The sequence below is a fragment of the Ranitomeya imitator genome, chromosome 5 (assembly GCF_032444005.1).
Source record: "Ranitomeya imitator isolate aRanImi1 chromosome 5, aRanImi1.pri, whole genome shotgun sequence".
NCBI classification, from domain to species: domain Eukaryota; kingdom Metazoa; phylum Chordata; class Amphibia; order Anura; family Dendrobatidae; genus Ranitomeya; species Ranitomeya imitator.
The window spans coordinates 166,970,564-166,994,062 of NC_091286.1; the positions used below are offsets into that span (position 1 = coordinate 166,970,564).

Below are 23,499 nucleotides of genomic sequence, written 5' to 3' on the forward strand. Positions count from 1 at the left end.
CCAGAGGTTTAAGTTGTATTTTAGAGGATTATTTTTATTATTGATCAACAACTATGTTCTCAATCAACCCAAAAGACTCATAAATATCAAAGCTTAATATTTTTGGAAGTTGGAGTGGGTTTTTTTTTTTTTTTTAGATTTGGCTATCTTAGGAGGATATCTGTTTGTGCAGGTAACTATTACTGTGCAGAATTATTAGGCGACTTAATAAAAACCAAATATATTCCCATGTCACTTGTTTATTTTCACCAGGTAAACCAATATAACTGCACAAAATTTAGAAATAAACATTTCTGACATGCAAAAACAAAACCCCAAAAATTAGTGACCAATATAGCCACCTTTCTTTATGATGACACTCACCAGCCTTCCATCCATAGATTCTGTCAGTTGCTTGATCTGTTTACGATCAACATTGCGTGCAGCAGCCACCACAGCCTCCCAGACACTGTTCCGAGAGGTGTACTGTTTTCCCTCCCTGTAGATCTCACATTTTATGAGGGACCACAGGTTCTCTATGGGGTTCATATCAGATGTAAAAGGCGGCCATGTCATTATTTTTTTCTTCTTTGAGACCTTTACTGGCCAGCCACATTGTGGAATAGTTGGAGGCATGTGATGGAGCATTGTCCTGCATGAAAATCATGTTTTTCTTGAACGATTCCGACTTCTTCCTGTACCACTGCTTGAAGAAGTTGTCTTCCAGAAACTGGCAGTAGGTCTGTGAGTTGAGCTTCACTCCATCCTCAACCCGAAAAGGTCCCACAAGTTCATCTTTAATACGAGCCCATACCAGTACCCCACCTCCACCTTGCTGGCGTCTGAGTCGGAGTGGAGCTCTCTGCCCTTTACTGATCCAGCCTCTGGCCCATCAAGAGTCACTCTCATTTCATCAGTCCATAAAACCTTTGAAAAGTCAGTCTTAAGATATTTCTTGGCCTAGTCTTGACTTTTTATCTTGTTTCTTGTTGAAAGGTGGTCGTTTTTCAGCCTTCTTTACCTTGGCCATGTCCCTGAATATCACACACCTTGTGCTTCTTGTTACTCCAGTAACGTGGCAGCTCTGAAATATGGCAAAACTGGTGGCAAATGGCATCTTGGCAGCTTCACGCTTGATTTTCCTCAATTCATTGGGCAGTTATTTTGCACCTTTTTTGCCCAACACGCTTCTTGCGACCCTGTTGGCTATTTGCCATGCAATGCTTGATTGTCCGGTGATCACGCTTCAAAAGTTTGGCAATTCCAAGACTGCTGCATCCCTCTGCAAGACATCTCACAATTTTGAACTTTTCAGAACCCGTCAAATCTCTCTTCTGACCCATTTTGCCAAAGGAAAGGAAGTTGCCTAATAATTACGCACACCTTAAATAGGGGTTAGATGTCATTAGACAACACCCCTCCTCATTACGGAGATGCACATCACCTGATTTACTTAATTGGTAGTTGGCTCTCAAGCCTGAACAGCTTGGAGTAGGACAACATGTATAAAAAGTATCATGTGATCGAAATACAACTTGCCTAATAATTCTGCACACGGTGTGTATGTATATATGTATGTGTGTATATATATATATATATATATATATATATATATATATATATATTATATATTTTACCATCCTCCATCTTCTGCTGTTATCTGCCATTCCGGTTCATCTCAAGCAGTTTGTGCATTGAGAGCTTGTGACCATTACCTATTATCTTCTGGTGGGTCCATTGCGGTCACAAGATGGCGGAACAGGACCAGAGTGGTGTCAGTGAGGCTACTTTCACACTAGCGTCATACGACGCACGTCGCAATGCGTCGTTTTGCAGAAAAAACGCATCCTGCAAAGTTGTTTGCAGGATGCGTTTTTTCTTCATAGACTTGTATTAGTGACGCATTGCCACACGTCGCAACCGTCGTGTGACGGTTGTGTTGTGGCGGACCATCGGCACCAAAAATCGTTGCTTGTAAGGTTTTTTGGTGCGTTGTCCGCCATTTCCGACCACGCATGCGCGTCCGGAACTCCGCCCCCTCCTCCCCGCAACTCACAATGGGGCAGCGGATGCGTTGTAATAATGCATCCGCTGCCCCCGTTGTGCTGCGTTGACACAGGATGCGTCGGTACGTCGGCCCGACGCACTGCGACGGGCCGACGCTAGTGTGAAAGTATTATATTAGGTGCAGAGTTCTTGCATTAGTAGCACCATTCCAGGTCTGCAATAAAATCACCGGAGTGTGGTGCTTTAATTCTTTGCAATATTTTATTAGAATGAAGTTTTCAAAACATTTTGTGCGGTGAGGCCTTAATATCATTTGTTAATAAAGTGGACTCTTGTAATTTCTAATGTATGTAATATTCTGGAATTAAAGATTTTAATCTTAGCTGCCAATTATGTGGAGTGAGTTGTATTTTAAACTGCGTAGTGGTTTTTTCAATATAAGTAAGGATACATTGCATGTCTGACACGCATTTTGTTACTATATAACACAACTTTTTCACAAGCTTAAGGATGAGCTGGCTACATTCTTTTTGACTTTTTATATGTATTCTATGACATTAAGCTTTTTATGTTAATTTTTAAAAGGATAGTCCACTTCTAGAAAATGTTATACTTTATGCTGTGTTGGTTATTGTAAAATAAATCCAAGCTGAGTAATAATGTTTGTCTGCAGCGGTGATGTCAACTAAATGATGAAAGCACTATAGTCCATCACTCAGCTCAGTGATTGGCTGCAGCACTGCCAACATGACATAATGGTTACAGACAAACTGAGACAAGTGCAGCGTTGGTATGTAGTACTGTGTTTTGCTTTGGTTTTTTTTCCTGTTTGTTGTTTTTTTTTTTTTTTTTTTGGGGGGGGGGGGGGGTCTCCTTTCTCTATCTTACGATTTTTTTTTTTTAATTGGACTTTCCCCTTAAAATACAATTTTTATTACACGTTTTCCTTTCTCCTTTAGGGGCTAAAGTTCGAGGAGAGATCTATGAAGCTTTCGAAAACATATATCCCATCCTTAAAGGCTTTAGAAAGACAACATGACCGCTTCTACAACTTTAATTATTTGTATGTGTATTCCAATACTGAAGCCATTTTACCTGGCTTGGCATACCGTTCTAAGAGATGGACTCTAGTTACATATGGTGTTCCACTGACCTCAATATGTTCCTGCCGCCCTGTTTCACATTTTAATTGCCAAATGGTTAACAGAACGCAGATATGTGACTTGTTTTAATAATTTTTAAGAAAAGCCTACTAATGTATTGAACTTAATTTGACTACAATGTATAATTTACAGAACCCAAGTATTTTTAGAGAATTTTTTTTATATATCTTGCATCTCTTGGCAGGACCTCAGATTTTGTAAATATCACATATACCGCAAAATATTCTTCTCCGTATTTTTATTGGCACTGTTAGTCTGCAGTATTTCATTGTTCATTTTACTGTCATTCTTTTAATTCAGTAAAGCCGTTTTAAGCCATTGTATATAAATTGCTCCAATACAGTTTTTATTCTTGTGCCAGAAACATTCCTGAGTTTGTGTTTAGCCGGGTGAAATAAAACATCTCTGAATGTTCAAGCATACATCAAAATATGTTTTCTTTTACTGAGAAACACTGTTGACATTTCATAAGCAAAAGTAAATGTTGTACTGCATCCTTGGTGTAATGGATAAAATGAGTAGTCCTAGGTAAATAAGATCTTGAATTTTTAATACTGATACACACCGGGTTCAGCAGCACTAAGCAACAGCTTGCTGGGTGTTAAAACTTAACAAATAGTGAAGCTGTACCTTTCTGGATTCCAACAGTTGGCCTGCTACAGATTGCTAACCCTCGCCTTAATAGATCGGCACGTGAGTGTCACTGAAGAAAAAAGAAAAGTTTTCATCCTTCATTTTCCAATTGTAATGTATGTTTTGTATGTGCCTTGCCAACATAACTAAATCCTAAAACATATGAAAACATGTCCCAATAATGGACATTTTAATTTGAACATGGGGATGCTTTGCCCAAAACTGAAGTTATCATTTGGACACATGAGTGTCAGTCTCTCATCACTTCTTCCTTGCGGTTTATGTATTTATATATCAGACTTGAGTTGTTGCATATTAAAGGGACCCTGTCACCCCCAAAAATTGAAGATGAGCTGCGGCCACCGGCATCAGAGGCTTATCTACAGCATTTTGTAATGCTGTAGATAAGCCCCCGATGAATCCTGAAAGAAGAGAAAAAGGTTATATTATACTCACCTAGGGGTGGTCCCGCTGCGTTCCGAGTCCGATGGGCATCGCGGTCCGGGGCCTCCTATCTTCTTACGATCACGTCCTCTTCTTGTCTTCACGCCGCAGCTCCGGTGCAGGCGTACTTTGTCTGCCCTGTTGAGGGCAGAGCAACGTACTGCAGTGCGCAGGCGCCGTGAAATGTCCGAGGCCCGGTGTAAATGCTGTAGATAAGCCCCTGATGCCGGTGGCCCCAGCTCATCTTCAATTTTTGGGGTGACAGGTTCCCTTTAAGTCTGAAGTAGGTTTTGGGTAACGCACTTTACTTGTGGTCATACTGGTAAGACAGGCTTCCGAGATGACCTTACTCCCTCCTTAGCTAAGTAGTTCTTATAATATAAAGGATATGATAATCACATTGTGCTCTGCAGTCAGTGTTGAATGCTCCGAAGAAATGTAGGAGAGCTTTAAACTAGAGCAATATAGGAAGGGAAATATACAGCCAGAAAAAGATATGCAGCTAATTAATTCTTTAGAGATCCCTGTTATTAGAAGTGGAAATAAAGAACAAAATAACAAATTCTGAATTAAAAATAGAGAAGCAAGAGAAGCCGACTACAAACTAAAATGTCTACACACATGCACAGACCATGGGAAACAAACAAGGAGAATTGGAGTTGCTAACGCAGGAAGGGAGAAATGTTATAGGCATCACTGAAACTTGGTGGGATGATACACATGCTTGGGATACAAACCTTGAAGGTTGCAACTTATTTATTAGGCCAGGTTCACACTGCGTTAACAGCAGCCCATTCAACACATGCGTTAACGGGCTGCTGTTAACGCAAGTGCCGACTTGTCATACCGCTAGCGCAGATAGAGCTAACAGATGCTCCATCTTCGCTAGCAGTGACGGACCCGGAAACGCTGCAGCCTGCATCCCAGGGGCCATCACTCAATGACGGCACATCGCTAGCGCACGCCCACAATGGGCGTGCGCTAGCGATGTGTCTGACATTGAACTAAATGGTGGCGTTAACGGACTACGTTACACTGCATTATGCCACGGTGTAACGTAGTCCGTCTAACGGACGACTAAAACGTAATGTGAACCTGGCCTTAGAAACAGGATTAACAAAAGGGGAGGAGGTGTTGCATTGTTTGTTAGGAAGACTTGTATCTCCAGAGATCCAAGCTTCAGAGAATTGTAGCTCTGTAGAAACTATTTGTGTAAAGGTACCTTCACACTGAGCAACTTTACGAGAACGACAGCGATCCATGACGTTGCAGCATCCTGGATAGCGATCTCGTTGTGTTTGACACGCAGCAGCGATCAGGATCCTGCTGTGACATCGCTGGTCGTAGCTGAAAGTCCAGAACTTTATTTGGTCGTCAGGTCGGCGGGATTCGTCATGTTTGACAGCAAAAGCAACGATGCCTGCAATGTTTTTTCACGGAGCTAACAACCAGCGAGAACGATAAGTACGTCACTGGATCGCTCCTGCATCGTTCTGGAGTTGCCGTGTTTGACATCTCTACAGCGACCTAAACAGCGACGCTCCAGCGATCTAGTTTAGGTCGGATCGTTGTCGCGTCGCTAAATGTGACGGTACCTTAAGGCCATGTTCACACGTTCCTGATTTCCCTCCTTTTTTTTCAGGACTAAAAACCGCAGCTCTTGGCAGAAAACGCAGGTCCTTTTTTTGGTGCTTTTTTGGTGCGTTTTTTGATGCGTTTTTTTATGCAGTTTTCTATGCAGAGTCTGTGTGTTTTCTAGGAAGTTTTTTAGGGTTAAAATGGCTGAAAATACCCTAACCCTACCCCTAACCCTATTCTAGCCTTAGTGGGGGGGGGGGGGGGGGAATTCTTAATTTTTTTATTGTCCATAGCTATGGAGGTGACAAAGGGGGGGGGGGGGGGGTCATTTACTATTTTTTTTATTTTGATCACTGAGATAGGTTATATCTCATGGATCAAAATGCACTTTGGAACGAATCTGCCGGCCGGCAGATTCGGCGGGCGCACTGCGCATGCGCCCGCCATTTTGCAAGATGGCGGCGCCCAGGGAGAAGACAGCCGGACGGACGCCGGGTAAGTATAAGGGGGGGAGATGAGGGCACGGGGGGGGCGTCGGAGCACGGGGGGGTGGCATCGGAGCATGGGGGGGTGGGATTGGGGCACGGGGGGGCAGCCACACTGCAGCGGTTCTGCACCACTAACCGCAGAAAACCCGCAGATATTTTTTTAATCTGCGGGTTTTACTGCGGGTTTGACCTCACAATGGAGGTCTATGGGTGCAGAACCGCTGCAGTTCTGCAAAAAGAAGTGACATGGTACTTCTTTTTTACCGCGGCTATTCAGTGCGGCTTTTTTCGCAACTTTCCACAATGTGGGCACAGCAGTTCCTGTTTTCCATAGGGTACATTGTAATGTACCCTGCATGGAAAACAGCTGCGGACCCGCAGCGGGAAAATCGCGGCGATTCCGCATGAAAAAAAGGATGGTGTGAACATGGCCTAAGAATACAAGGAGAGAACAGAAAGGACACTATTGTAGGCGTTTACTATAGGCCACCTGGACAGACTGAAGATATCGATGAACTCTTTATAAATCAGATGTCTCTGTTCTCAAAGTGCAACATAGTGATCATGAGAGATGTTAGCTATCCAGATATTTGTTGGGAATCTTCATACAAAAGTAATGGATCAAGAAAATTCTTATTGTTCGCTTACTGACAACTTTATCTTTCAAAACGGAGGAACAAGAGGAGCTGCAAACTTGGATCTAATTCTTACCAACAGGGATGAAATGTTTGTGGAAGTAAAAGAGGCTGGAAGTTTAGTAGACAGCCATCATACTTTCCTTGAATTTTTAATTACAAAAGGAGAAAGACCAACAGGGACTCAGACTTAAAGGTTGGACTTCAGAAATGCAGATGTTAATGGAATTGGAAAGAGAATAGGAAATGTCCAATGCCTGGATGTTTTAACTAGTGGTGAGCGAATATACTCGTTACTCGAGATTTCCCGAGCACGCTCGAGTGTCCTTGAGTATTTGTTAGTGCTCGAAGATTTAGTTTTCATCGCTGCAGCTGAATGATTAACATTTGTTAGCCAGCATAAGTACATGCGGGGGTTGCCTGTTGCTAGGGAATCCCCACATGTAATCAAGATGGCTAATAGCTGTAAATCATTCAGCTACGACAAAGAAAACTAAATCTCCGAGCACTAAAAAATACTCGGAAGATACCTGAGCGTGCTCGGGAAATCTCGAGTAACAAGTATATTTGCTCATCACTAGTTTTAACCCCTTCATGACCTTGGGATTTTCCATTTTTCCATGTTCGTTTTTCGCACCCCTCCTTCCCAGAGCCATAACTTTCTTAGTTTCCGTCAATATGGCGAGGGCTTATTTTTTGCGGGACGAGTTGTACTTTTGAATGACTTCATTGGTTTTACCAGGTCGTGTACTAGAAAATGGGGAAAAAAATTCCAAGTGTGGTGAAATTGTAAAAAAAAGTGCAATCCCATGCGTGTGTTTTTGTTTGGCTTTTTTGCTAGGTTCACTAAATATAAAACCAATGTCGAAGTGAACATAAACCATAATAACCAAAAAAGTATATAAAAGATATAATTTTATTGAAAATAAAAAGTACAAAAAAGGAAAAAAACAACCAATAATACTACAACATGTAACAAAGGATATTTTGAATGAGGAGACCAGATCCATATAATATAAAAGATACTAAAAAAAGTATATACTAAAACATATAACCCTCCAAAGTGCAACAAAATGAGACAAAGTAGATGACCCAAAAAAGTAAGTCATCCATCTCAGTAAAGTGCATATGCATCCATCATAAATAGTCTAACCTAGACAAAATAAGTGCATAAAGCTCTGGAAAAATACTAGTACCAGTGTGGAGATGATCTGTGACCCTCAAGGACTCCGACTCCAATGTACGTTTCGCCAAAGTGGCTTTTTCAAGGAGTGAAGAGGAAGTGGAAATGGGGTGTTTTTTATACATAGCCCCAACCAATCAAATGGTATGAAGGGGGTCATGTATGCATTAAAGACAAAAAATTATAAACCCTATTAAAACACCTATATATATATATATATATATATGATACAATGGTTCACCCATTCATATACATCCTAGGACAATATGCACACAAAAATAATAAAATTGCACAATAACAAGGCACAATAGGCGGCGAAACAGGAAGTGACATATCATGATAAAGATAAACATACATAAGAAGGAACAATGTGGTCTGAAAAGGGCCAATCACAATAAACAGTACGGCGCTATAAATATACCAGGATTTCTAAAAAGCAAAGCGCAATGTGCGCGAATACCGGAAGTGACGTAACAAGTATTAATTAGCATATGTAAACAATAATGAAATACCCCGCTTAACAGCGAGGAATATAGTCTAAAAGCGACCGATCCTGTAAGGAAGCGCGGCGCCATGGATCCACATATGCTGCACAGACTCCGGACAGCCACCGCAAAACCGGAAGTGACGTTCCTCAGTCCGTACCAACACAGCGGAAAACCAAGGCAACGCATGACCACATCCCTCACATGTGGCATAATGTGGTAACCTAGCAACCCCAGAAGGAGTGCACACCACCAGTAAACCCCGCCCACCCGAGGTGACATAGCGCATTAACCGCACCGCCCATAACCTAATACAAAGTATATTAAAACCCAGAGGAGTAGATAAAGCCCATAAGGGCAGATCGATAGTCCAGTATATCCCAAATTGGATAAAGCATATTGATAATAATCAATTCACATTTGATCATGCGCACAAGCGGAACATTAAGGCCGCTGATGAACATTCAAATAGAAATTAAGGTTTAATCAAACTACCACCCTGAGAAGAAAATAATAAAAGTGCAGTGAAACACACGTGCGAACGAGTGAACAAAATAACATAAATAATCATTTTGTTAAAATACAAGACAACAGCAACATAGATTCCATCCAATAACCCAGTCAGATACCGATGCCGAAAAGGACCTAAAAATTTAAAAACAGACAAGAAAAAAGTAAATATTAATAAAACCTACAGATAAGCACTAAAAGACATCTGCTCATTGAGGCCGTAGGGTGCCAAGGTATTCAGTCTGTAGATCCACTTGGCTTCAATTTGGGCCAGCCTTTTCTTAATATCTCCGCCTCTCGTATTTAACACTATGTGGTCAATCCCTCTCACCCTCAATAAAGAGCTATCACACTGGTGATGCAACTTAAAATGCTTAGGCAGGGTTTTGAGAGATTCAATATCAATGGCTACGGTAAGGAAACACGGCACTCAGTAGATATGAGGGTTGGCGGTGCTCAAGTAGGGTGTCCACCCCGTATATTAAAGATGAATGAAACTTGGCACTCAATTTTTGAGAAGAAAAGCTTCTTAGTTTATTGATGCATCCAGACAAATAAAACCGCTAAACGTTTTCGGTCCACACCGGACCTTCGTCAGAGCGTTTCTTAGACCTTGACTGGATGAGGAAGCTAATGAGCCTGAATGAGCGTCAGCCAGAGCACGGGATATAGGAGCTGCAGTCTGCTGCAGGATCACAAAGGAAGGTGAAGCGCCAGAGGAGAGGCACAAAGCCTGGAGGGAGTAACGGCGCTGGATCCTGAGCGCTAGTAGTGCAGAGCAGAGGAGAGCGACTCCTCTGGCGCTTCACCTTCCTTAGCTTCCTCATCCAGTCAATGTCTAAGAAACGCTCTGACGAAGGTCCGGTGAGGACCGAAAACGTTTAGCGGTTTTGTTTGTCTGGATGCATCAATAAACTAAGAAGCTTTTCTTCTCAAAAATTGAGTGCCAAGTTTCATTCAACTTCAATATCAATGGCTGTTTGGGCTGCTTTAATATCTAAAACATGCTCCCTGACTCTTCTTCTTAGTTCCCTGGAAGTTAAGCCAACATACTTAAATTCACAAGGACAGCTAGCGCAGTAGATAACCGCAGTGGTAGTACACGTAATGGGGTAAAGGATGTTGTAGGTTTTATTCCCATCAGCACTGGAAAACACAGTACACCTCTCAACATTAGGGCATGCTACACAGGAGCCACAAGGACGGCAGCCCCATTTGGGCCCCCGTGAGCCAAACAGATTATCATTCTTTTTATTCACATAATGGCTATGCACTAACGAGTCCCTTATATTTGGTGACCTCCTATAAGTAACAGATGGTTTAGATGGAAGGTGTTGCGCAAGGATGGGATCCAACTGCAAGACCTTCCAATGTTTGGATAATATATCCTTCACCTCCTACCATCTGCAGTTGAAAGTTTGGATATATCGTACCTTATCACAATTGTCATCTTCCAATCTCTGTTTATTCAATGCTTGAACACGATCAGTACGTTTAGCTCGCCAATATGCCTTTTTAATACATTGTGAAGAATATCCTCTCTCGGCAAATCATTCACTAAATGCTAAAACTGACCTGCCATTATGATTCTCCAGGTCATTACGAGTTCATAGACACCAAACATGCCTAGGTTATTTTTTATCTAAGTGGTGAAAAAAATTCCAAACTTTGCTAAAAAAAAAAAAAAAAAAAAAAAATTGCGCCATTTTACGATACCCGTAGCATCTCCATTTTACGTGATCTGGGGTCGGGTGATGGCTTATTTTTTGCGTGCCGAGCTGACGTTTTTAATTATACCATTTTGGTGCAGATTTGTTCTTTTGATCGCCTGTTATTACATTTTAATGCAATGTCGCGGTGACCAAAAAACGTAATTCGGGTGTTTCTAATTTTTTTCTCGCTCCGCCATTTAGTGATCAGGTTAATCCTTTTTTTTAATTGATAGATCGGGCAATTCTAAAAGTGGCGATACCAAATATGTGTATATTTGATTTTATTTTATTTTGAATGGGGCGATAGGGAGGTGATTTAAACTTTAATATTTTTGTTTTTATTTATTTAATTTTTTTTAAACTTTTTTTTTACTGTTGCCATGCTTCAATAGCCTCCATGGGAGGTTAGAAGCTGGCACAACTCGATCGGCTCTGCTACATAGAGGCGAAGCATAGATCGCCTCTATGTAGTAGAATTACAGGCTTGCTATGAATGCCGACCACTTGGTGACGCTCACAGCAAGCCAGCATCAACAACCATAGAGGTCTCAAGGAGACCTCTGGTTGTTATGGTGACGCATCGCTGACCCCCGATCATGTGACGGGGTCGGCGATGAGCGCATTTCCAGCCGGAAGCGGTAGTTAAATGACATTTAACTAGTTAATAGCGGCGGGTGGATCGCGATTCCACTCGTCGCTATTGCACACACACGTCAGCTGTACAAAACATGTTGCGGCTTGGATGCTGGCTCACCGCCGGAGCCCACATCAAAGCAGGGGATCTAACCTTGGATGTACTATCCCGTCCAAGGTCAGAAAGGGATTAAAGGACAGAAATGTTGAAGAAGGATGATTATGGCATGTGATCAGGTATATGTGAGGTGTTTGTTAGAAGCTTTTGGAACAAACACCTGTGGGGTGCTGTTTGATGGACTACAAGTTCCAGATACTCTAAGCGAGGGCTGCTGAGTGGAGAAAGGGCTGCCAGATAAGTACATAGTTAAACGCAATATCCTAGTTTAACACGAAAGCATAGTTTGGTGTTTTCCTTACTAGCTTTCCATTGTTTTATCTGCTTTTACCTGTACTGTTAGTCCCCATTTGGTATGTGCTCCATGGACAATGCTACCAATGTAACTCGCTTGATGTCAGCGAGTTACATGTTTGGAAGCCCAGATAAGGCTAGGGTCACATTGCGTTAGCGCAATCTGCTAGCGCTAAACGGATTGCACTAACACAATGCTTTTACCGGGGCCGCGTTCCGGGTTCGCGGTAACGTCCCCGCTCTCGCAGATCCCCGCAGATCCCCAGCGTCCGCGGCGTGCCACAAAACACCGGCGCGTCGCTAGCGCGTGCTGAACATGGCACGCGCTAGTGCTGCGCGTTCCCATTGCCGTGAATGGGCGCGCTAACGGACGCGTTGCACGGCGTTAATTTCGCCATGCAACGCTGTCCGTTAGCGCGTTCCCATTAACGCAATGGGAACCTAGCCTTATAGATTTAAATGTGTAGATTGCAAACATGTACTGGAGTTTAGAGCTTACTGTGCTGGCTGGGGTCAGTGATATGGTGGAGGTGGGGAATGTCAGGACCCAGAAGTTCGTAGCTGGGGAAATGTTACAAGAATTGGTAGGGGGAAAAGTGCCAGGGAGCCCAGTCCTGATCTGGCACAACCTAGTAAATATGCCTGGCTGATATTGGGAATGCAAGCCCAGAACTAGGAATACTAAGAAGGACGTTGCTCCTAGCAACGAGGAAAATAACTGATGCAAGAAAGAGGGAGTTAGGAGTGACGCAAAGGCCAGACAGATGTTGGTGGAAGGGACTCTATAATTAGGACAGACAGGGTCATCTGCCTCCGAGACCGTGAATGCTGAACAGTGTGCTGTCTGCCAGGTGCTCGGGTTCGACACATTATGGATCGGATAGACAGATTGATGGGTGGGGCTGGAGAGAACCCAGCGGTCATGGCACACATCAGTACCAATGACAAAGTTAGAGGGAGGTGGGAGGTCCTTTAAAAGGAACCAGTCAGCAGGATTGTGCTCAGTAACCTACAGTGTCAGGTCAGCGACGTTATCCTGATTACAATGATACCTGGGTGATGAAATCCGTCTTGTGGTTGTATAATCTTTTCAGTTTTGAGTTAGATATGTTCATGTTCTGGGTGGCCTGTGACAGGGGTCTTCATGTGGTGCTCTGCTTACCTTGTCATCAGTATGTCCTCTTAATATTGCTGAACAAGTAGAGGATGAAAATGCTGCAAAAAAATTTAAAAGGCAGCAAACAGTAATAGGGTCCTTATTATGGGAGACTTTAACTATGCAGATATTCAATGGGACATAGAATCTTCTGGTTGTGCTAAAACTACACGTTCTTTTCCACAGTTCAGGACAATTATCTCTCAGCTGGTAAATTAACTAACCAGGGGAGGTAATCTGCTGGATCTGGTTCTGTCAAATAGACCAGATACAACTTCAGATCTACAGGTCAGGGAGCATTTGGGATGTAGTGCCCATAATTTGGCAAGTTTCAATGAAATTTTCAATCAAACATTCAAAAGGGGAAATGCCAAAACTTGCAACGTTAAGCTGATTTCAACAAATTAAGGGAAGAGCTTAATCGTATAGACTGGGGCCATGTCATGGTATCTCAGGATACCGAACATAACATAAAGGGGGCATTTTTAAGGAAATACTAGAATACTGCAGAAAAGTTATTCTGCCTTGTAATAAACTGTCAAAGAATAAAAAAAATGTGTAAATAAGACCGTACAAAGTTTAACCCCCCAAGGGTGGTTTGCACGTTAATGACCAGGCCTATTTTTACAATTCTGACCACTGTCCCTTTATGAGGTTATAACTCTGGAACGCTTCAATGGATCCGAGTGATTCTGACTTTATTTTTTCGTGACATATTGTACTTCATGATAGTGGTAAAATTACTTTGATATTACCTGCGTTTGTGTGGAAAAAAAACTGAAATTTGGCAAAAATTTTGAAAATTTCGCTATTTTACAACTTTGAATTTTTATGCCCTTAAATCATAGAGATATGTCACACAAAATACTTAATAAGTAACATTTCCCACATGTCTACTTTACATCAGCACAATTTTGGAACCCAAAATGTTTTTTGTTAGGGAGTTATAAGGGTTAAAAGTTGACCAGCAATTTCTCATTTTTACAACACCATTTTTTTTAGGGACCACATCATATTTGACACCCTTCAGGTGTTTCACAGGGATTTTTGGAATGTTTAAAAAAAATTAACATTTAACTTTTTTACAAAAAATTTACTTCAGCTCCAATTTGTTTTATTTTACCAATGGTAACAGGAGAAATTGGACCCCAAAAGTTGTTGTAAAATTTGGCCTGAGTACGCTGATACCCCATATATGAGGGTAAACCACTGTTTGGGTGCATGGCAGAGCTTGGAAGGGAAGGAGCGCCGTTTGACTTTTCAATGCAAAATTGACTGGAATTGAGATGGGACGCCATGTTGCGTTTGGAGAGCCCCTGATGTGCCTAAACATTGAAACCCCCCAAAAGTGACACCATTTTGGAAAGTAGACCCCCTAAGGAACTTATCTAGATGTGTTGTGAAATCTTTGAACCTCCAAGTGTTTCACTACAGTTTACTTTTCACACACGGGACCGGGGGTGCACTTAGTCTTCACACACGGGACCGGAGGTGCACTTAATTTTCACACACGGGACCGGGGGTGCACTTAGTTTTCACACACAGGACCGGGGGTGCACTTTTCACACACGGGGCCGGGGGTGCACTTACTTTTCACACACGGGACTGGGGGTGCACTTACTTTTCACGCACGGGACGGGAGGGTGTCATAGTCACTTTATTCTGATGTTTGACTTTGATAAATGATCATGTCCTAAAATGGACACCGTACATTTGCATAGCTGCCATCTTTGGAAGGTCAAGTTGGGGGTAATGGAAAAGTCGCCATTAATTCCTATGGAAATTTTTTTTTTTTAAATGCGATTTTAAAAAAAAAAAACTACAAATCGGATCGACTCCAAAAATACATAGCACACCTGTCCCCACCGAGGGCTTCGAAACGCCGCCTGAACGGAGTCTCTGTGCTGAGCGGTTCGGGCCGCATTAATTGCGGAAAACGCGGAGAAGAAGAATAATAAAATGTAAGAAATCGGATTACAATATGTTGCTTGAACCTAGGGGGTTCAAGCACCATAATAAAATGTAAGACATCGGATTACAATATGTTGCTTGAACCTAGGGGGTTCAAGTACCATAACTAGATGGGCATTTCCTGAAGAAAATACATGGTGCTTGAACAGCCCTGTTAGCTTTACAGCAGCACTTACTTATCACACACAGGACCGGGGGTGCACTTTTCACACACAGGACCGGGGATGCGCTTACTTTTCACACACAGGAACGGGGATGCGCTTACTTTTCACACACAGGACCGGGGGGGCACTTACTTTTCACACACAGGACGGGGGGCACTTAATTTTCACACACAGGACCGGGGAGGCACTTACTTTTCACTCACAGGACTGGGGGTACACTTACAGTGTTAGTGTCGGATTGTCGGGTGTCATAGTCACTTTATTCTGATGTTTGACTTTGATAAATGATCATGTCCTAAAATGGACACTGAACATTTGCATAGCTGCCATCTTTGGAAGGTCAAGTTCGGGGTAATGGAATGGTCGCCATTAATTCCTATGGGAAAAAAAAAATGTAAAATGCGATTTTTTAAAAAAAATTACAAATCTGATCGACCGTAAAAATACATAGCACACCTGTCCCCACCGAGGGCTTCGAAACGGCACCTGAACGAGGTCTCTGCGCCGAGCGGTTCGGGCTGCATTAATTGCGGAAAACGCGGAGAAAAAGAATAAAATATAAGAAATCGGATTACAATATGTTGCTTGAACCTAGAGGGTTCAAGCACCATAACCAGATGGGCATTTCCTGAAGGAAATACATGGTGCTTGAACTGCGCTGCTAGCCTTACAGCAGCACTTACTTATCACACACAGGATGGGGTGGACACTTATTTATCACACACAGGACCGGGGGTGCCCTTACTTTTCCCACACAGGACCGAGGGTGCCCTTACTTTTCACACACAGGACCGGGGGTGCACTTACTTTTCACACACAGGACCGGGGGTGCACTTACTTTTCACACACAGGAAGGGGGCACACTTACTTTTCACACACAGGAGCGGGGGTGCACTTACTTTTCACACACAGGACCGGGTGGACACTTACTTTTCACACACAGGACGGGGGCGCCCTTACTTTTCACACACAGGACCGAGGGTGCCCTTGCTTTTCACACACAGGATCGGGACTGCAAGGCCTGTGTTATATACTGCGTGGCCTGTTATATACTGCGTTGGCTGTGTTATATACTGCATGGCACCTATATACTACGTGGCCTGTGCTATATACTATGTGGCTGCTATATACATACATATTCTAGAATACCCGATGCGTTAGAATCGGGCCACCATCTAGTTGTCATAATATTCTATGGTGTCTTGCGTTCCATATGAACTTCATTAGAACAGCTCAGAGACCAAATTCCCCCAAGGGGAACCTTAACGGAGAGAATCTCAAAATAATAAATTAACTTAGGCAGGAGAGTCATCTTAACTGAAGCTATCTTGCCAATCGGTGAGAGCAAAGTGGCATCCTCTTAGTCAATAGCCTCCTCAACTCTTCAAAAAGAGATGGATAGTTGCAATGATGTAAATTGTTATAGGAAGAGGACAGATTAACCCCCAAGTATTTAATAGCCTCGGTTTTTCATCTAAATTTAAAGTTGGTCTTTAAATAGTCAAGGATATTAGGGGGAATGTTCAAGGGTAAGGTCTCTGTTTTAGAGGTATTTAATTTATATTCCGACACCTGTCCATACTCCTTTAAAGTAACATAGTAACATAGTTAGTAAGGCCGAAAAAAGACATTTGTCCATCCAGTTCAGCCTATATTCCATCATAATAAATCCCCAGATCTACGTCCTTCTACAGAACCTAATTGTATGATACAATATTGTTCTGCTCCAGGAAGACATCCAGGCCTCTCTTGAACCCCTCGACTGAGTTCGCCATCACCACCTCCTCAGGCAAGCAATTCCAGATTCTCACTGCCCTAACAGTAAAGAATCCTCTTCTATGTTGGTGGAAAAACCTTCTCTCCTCCAGACGCAAAGAATGCCCCCTTGTGCCCGTCACCTTCCTTGGTATAAACAGATCCTCAGCGAGATATTTGTATTGTCCCCTTATATACTTATACATGGTTATTAGATCGCCCCTCAGTCGTCTTTTTTCTAGACTAAATAATCCTAATTTCGCTAATCTATCTGGGTATTGTAGTTCTCCCATCCCCTTTATTAATTTTGTTGCCCTCCTTTGTACTCTCTCTAGTTCCATTATATCCTTCCTGAGCACCGGTGCCCAAAACTGGACACAGTACTCCATGTGCGGTCTAACTAAGAATTTGTACAGAGGCAGTATAATGCTCTCATCATGTGTATCCAGACCTCTTTTAATGCACCCCATGATCCTGTTTGCCTTGGCAGCTGCTGCCTGGCACTGGCTGCTCCAGGTAAGTTTATCATTAACTAGGATCCCCAAGTCCTTCTCCCTGTCAGATTTACCCAGTGGTTTCCCATTCAGTGTGTAATGGTGACATTGATTCCTTCTTCCCATGTGTATAACCTTACATTTATCATTGTTAAACCTCATCTGCCACCTTTCAGCCCAAGTTTCCAACTTATCCAGATCCATCTGTAGCAGAATACTATCTTCTCTTGTATTAACTGCTTTACATAGTTTTGTATCATCTGCAAATATCGATATTTTACTGTGTAAACCTTCTACCAGATCATTAATGAATATGTTGAAGAGAACAGGTCCCAATACTGACCCCTGCGGTACCCCACTGGTCACAGCGACCCAGTTAGAGACTATACCATTTATAACCACCCTCTGCTTTCTATCACTAAGCCAGTTACTAACCCATTTACACACAATTTCCCCCAGACCAAGCATTCTCATTTTGTGTACCAACCTCTTGTGCGGCACGGTATCAAACGCTTTGGAAAAATCGAGATAGGAGGTTGGGGAGTGTTATATGAAGTTTAGCGAGGGTCAGGAAAACATCATCAGCAAATAATAAAATCTTAAATACCTTATTCTTGACTTTCACCCCTGAGATGGTATGATTTTGACGTATCATTGCCGCTAACAAATTACATTTACTTAGGGTAAAGAGGGCATCTCTGCCTCATGCCATTAGAGATGAGAAAAGAGTGGGAGACACAAAAGGGCAATTTAATCGAGGCTGATGGGGATCTGTACAATGCCTTTAATGCTGTTGAAAAAGCTCCCGAGATACCAAAGGTTTTTACTGTTTCAAACAAGAAATGTCTTCTCCCAGTCTAAACTTAACCCCTTAGTGACAGAGCCAATTTGGTACTTAATGACCGGGCCAATTTTTACAATTCTGACCACTGTCACTTTGAGGTTGTAACTCTGGAACGCTTTAACAGATCCCACTGATTCAGAGATTGTTTTTTCGTGACATATTGTACTTCATGCTACTGGTAACATTTCTTCGATATTACTTGCGATTATTTATGGAAAAAAAACGGAAATAAGGCGAAAATTTTAACATTTTGCAATTTTCAAACTTTGTATTTTTATGCCCTTAAATCAGAGATATGTCACGAAAAATAGTTAATAAATAACATTTCCCACATGTCTACTTTACATCAGCACAATTTTGAAAACAACATTTTTTTTTTGTTAGGGAGTTGTAAGGGTTAAAAATTGACCAGCAATTTCTCATTTTTACAATTACATTTTTTTTTAGGGACCACATCACATTTGAAGTCATTTTGAGGGGTCTATATGATAGAAAATAACCAAGTGTGACACCATTCTTAAAACTGCACCCCTCAAGGTGCTCAAAACCACATTCAAGAAGTTTATTAACCCTTTACGTGCTTCACAGGAACTGAAACAATGTGGAAGAAAAAAATGAACATTTAACTTTTTTTTGCAAACATTTTATTTCAGAACCATTTTTTTTATTTTCACAAGTGTAGAAACAGAAATGTAACCATAAATTTTGTTGTGCAATTTCTGCACACAGATACCCCATATGTGGGGGTAAACAACTGTTTGGGTGCACTGCAGAGCTTGGAAGAGAAGGAGCACCATTTGACTTTTTCAATGCAGAATTGGCTGGAATTGAGATCGGATGCAATGTCGCATTTGGAGAGCCCCTGATGTGCCTAAACAGTAGAAACCCCCCACAAGTGACCCCATTTTGGAAACTAGACCCCTTAAGGAACTCATCTAGATGTGTGGTGAGCACTTTAAACCCCCAAGTGCTTCACAGAAATGTATAAAGTAGAACCGTGAAAATAAAAAATCCTTTTTTTTTCCCTCAAAAATGATTTTATAGCCTGCAATTTTTTATTTTCTCAAGGGTAACAGGAGACAATGGACCCCAAAATCGGTTGACCAGTTTGTCCTGAGTATGCCGATACCCCATATGTGGGGGGGGGGGGCACTGTTTGGGCACTCATCGGGGCTCGGAAGGGAAAGAGCACCGCTTGGAATGCTGACTTTGATGGGATGGTCTGCGGGCTCTGTTGCATTTGCAGAGCTCCTGATGTACCTAAACAGTAGAAACCCCCCACAAGTGACCCCATTTTAGAAACTGGACCCCCAAAGAGCTTATCTAGATGTGTGGTGAGCACTATGAACCCCAAACTGCTTCACAGAAGTTTATAATGTAGAGCCATGAAAATAAAAAAAATCTTATTTTTTCCACAAAAATGATCTTTTTACCCCCAAATTTTTACTTTCACAAGGGTAACAGGAGAAAATAGACCCCAAAATTTATTGTGCGATTTATGCTGAGTAGGCCGATACCCCACATATAGGGTATCAGCCTACTCAGCATAAATCGCACAATAAATACCCCATATGTGGGGGGGACCACTGTTTGTGTGCACGGCAGAGCTCGGAAGGGAAGGAGCGCCGTTTTGGAATGCAGACTGATAGAATGGTCTGCGGGCGTTATGTTGCGTTTGCAGAGCCCCTGATGTATCTAAACAGTAGAAACCCCCCACAAGTGACCCAATTTTGGAAACTAGATAAGTGAAAGCAGTCAGAGGGGAGCGCAGAGGAATTGACCCAGGGAAGGGGAGATGAAAGGGAGTTGTTGAGCACCACCGCAGCTCCAGCTGAATACCTCCAAAGGAGGATAAGTGTGTGTCAAACAGAAATCAGTCCCAGGAGCGCTGAAGGAAACTCAGACAACATATGTCGTTTGCCACAACGCGTTTCAACGGTAAACACCGTCTTCTTCACCGTCTTCCACCTGAAGAAGACGGTGTTTACCGTTGAAACGCGTTGTGGCAAACGACATATGTTGTCTGAGTTTCCTTCAGCGCTCCTGGGACTGATTTCTGTTTGACACACATTTTGGAAACTAGACCCCCCAAGGAACTTATCTAGATGTGTGGTGAGAACTTTGAATGCCCAAGTACTTCACAGAAGTTTATAATGCAGAGTCGTGAAAATAAAAAATATTTTTTTTCCACAAAAAGATTTTTTAGCCCCCAAGTTTTTATTTTTACAAGGGTAACAGGAGAAATTGGACCCCAAAAGTTGTTGTCTAATTTTTCCCGAGTACGTTGATGCCCCATATGTGGAGGTAAACCACTGTTTGGGCGCACGGCAGAGCTCAGAAGGGAGGGAGCACCATTTGACTTTTTAAGCGCAAAATTGGCTGTCATGTTTGGAGACCCACCGATGTACCTAAACAGTGGAAACCCCCCAATTCAAACTCCAACCCTAACCCCAACACACCCCTAATCCCAACCCGATCCATAATCCTAATCACAACCCTAACGATAATCACAACCCTAATCCCAAAACAACCCTAATCTCAACCCTAACCTCAAACCTAACCCTAATCCCAATACACCCCTAACCCTAATCCCAACCTTAACCCTAATTCCAACCTTAACCCTAATCCCAACCCTAATCCCAAGCATAACCCTAATGCCAACCGTAACCCTAATACCAGCCCTAATCCAAACCCTAACCCCAACTCTAACCTTAACTTTAGCCGCAACCCTAGCCCTAACTTTAGCCCCAACCCTAACTTTAGCCCCAACCCTAACCTTAGCCCCAACCCTAAGGTTACTTTCACACTTGCGTCGTGTGGCATCCGTTGTTTTGGACAAAAAACAGATCCTGCAAATGTGCCCGCACGATGCGTTTTTTGCCCATAGACTTGTATTGCCGACAGATCGCGACGGATGGCCACACGTCGCATCCGTTGTGCACTGGATCCGTTGTGTTTTGGCGGACCGTCGTCACAAAAAAGTTCAATGTAATGTTTTTTTGTACGTCGCGTCCGCCATTTCCGACCGCACATGCATGGCCGTAACTCCGCCCCCTCCTCCTCAGGCCATAGACTGGGCAGCGGATGCATTCAAAAACTGCATCCGCTGCCCACATTGTGCACAATTTTCACAACGTGCGTCGGGCCGACGCATTGCGACGGTCCCGTACCGACGCAAGTGTGAAAGAAGCCTAACCCTAAATGTAGCCCTAACCCTAAATTTAGCCCCAACTTCTCTAGCTGCCGGCCGGCAGATCATGGCGGGCGCACTGCACATGCGCCCACCCTTTTCTTACTGGATGAAGAAGCTGGCAGGCAGGAGGGGACGCAGGAGGACTCAGGGACACCGGTAAGTATAAGAGCCCCCGAATCCCCCTATTTCTCTGTCCTCTGATGTGCGATTACATCAGAGGACAGAGAAAAACACATCGCTTTTTTTTTTTTTCTGCGGCCGCCGGTAAACAGTTAATTACCGGCGATCGCAAAACAGGGGTCGGTAAAAACCGACCCCGATCATGTTCTTTGGGATCACGGCTACCCCCGGCAGCCGAGACCCCCAAAATCTTCCGGGTGCCGGCCGTGGCACTGCGCATGCGCCCGCCATTTTGGCCGGAACAAGTTGGCGGCGCCCATCGGGAGCCACGAGGAGCACCGGGGGAGACAAGTATTGGGGGGCTATCGGGGACCCCATTTCTCTGTCCTCTGATGTGTGATCACATCGGAGGAGAAATTAAATGGGAAATCGCGTTTTTTGTTTTTTTTCCGACCACCGGTAAACTGTTAATTACCGACGATCGCAACTCGGGGGTCGGTACAAACCCCCCAAATCATGTTCTCTGAGGTCTCGGCTACTCCCGGCAACAGAGACCCCAGAGAAAATCTGGCTCTTGGGGGCGCTATTCACTAACGGCACTGTGGTTTAAGTACCCTTAACTGCCGCTGTTTAAAGGCGTGTTGGCGGTTGTTATGGGGTTAAAATACGCATTTGTGTTTTATTTTTGTTGGACACATATGTCAAATTTATGGTGTTATCCCACTCCTGGCCAAAAGGGACAAAGCTAACCTGATCCTTACTAATAAGCCAGGGTAGACACTTATTAAGTCTATTAGCCAACATGCCGGTAAATATTTTCAAGTCTGAGTTTAATAGGGCTATTGGATGAATGTGACAAGGTATCTGGTATGGGAGAGCCCTCCATAAATGAATAAAACATTTTAGTCATGTGGGGGGGGGGGGATCAGCTCCTCTGCAAAGGTTTTATAAATAAAGATAAGTCAGCCTGCCTGGGCCAGGAGACTTTCCCAAAGGCAAGACTTTCAACATTTCAGCTATTTCCTCTTGGGTAACCAGAATATTAAGAGTTTATCGCTTCAGGGGCCAGGACTGGTGAATTTAAATTGGATAAATAATTTTTCAAAAGGGGGTCTCCTCTATTCTCATCTGAAGAAAGCATATCCTGGAGATTATATAATTTACTATGGAAATTATAAAATAAATTAGAAATCTCAGATGATTGTAGTGTATAGTGCCATCTTCACTTCTTATTGCTTTGGGATTCAAGGACAAAGCCCTCTCCTTCAGTTTCCTCGGCAATAGTAGATGCGCTTTATTGCCCTTTTCATAATATTTTTGCTTTGTGTATAAAAGTAGTTTCTCTACTTTTCGCATAGATAGGCTTTTCAACTTTAGTCTAATCTCTACTACCCTCCTCAAAACCTGCAAAGAAGGAGACACAGTTAATGTTCATTTCTTTTGAGTTGCAAAGAAAGATTATTATATTCAAGTTTGGCTTTTTGTTTCCAATTTGGAAATGGTAATGGTAATAACCTATAATCCGTCCCTCACTGCAGTTACTTGCAGCTATAGCAACCAGGACATATTCCTCATGAGTGTATGTAAGGCTACGTTCACATTTGCGTTGCGCGCCGCTGCGTCGGCGACGCAATGCACAACGCAAATAAAAACGCACCAAAACGCACGCTAAAACGCTGCGTTTTGCGACGCATGTGTCCTTTTTTGCCGAATTTTGGACGCAAAAAAAATGCATCTTGCTGCGTCCTCTGCGCCCTGACGCGTGTGGCAAAAAAAAAATGCATGCATCGCAAAACGCAGCACAACGCATATCCATGTGCCCCCATGTTAAATATAAAGGCGCATGATGCATGCGTCACCGCGGCTGCGCCCGACGCAGCCCGGCGAAACGCAAATCTGAACGTAGCCTAAGTGCGGCTGCCTTGGAAGCACTGTGAAAC

General features: G+C 43.0%; 1 protein-coding gene across 2 annotated transcripts in view; it reads left to right on the top strand.

The window, feature by feature from the left end:
- The window catches only part of TBP (TATA-box binding protein), a 70,748-nt gene extending 67,177 nt beyond the window's left edge, over positions 1-3,571 (top strand). For both annotated transcript variants that reach the window (XM_069769292.1, XM_069769293.1), the window contains one exon: positions 2,946-3,571. In XM_069769292.1, the coding sequence (XP_069625393.1) occupies positions 2,946-3,025 (80 nt within the window). In that variant the 3' untranslated portion in view covers positions 3,026-3,571. The remainder of the gene's footprint in view (positions 1-2,945) is intronic.
- The last annotated feature ends 19,928 nt before the right edge of the window (positions 3,572-23,499 follow it).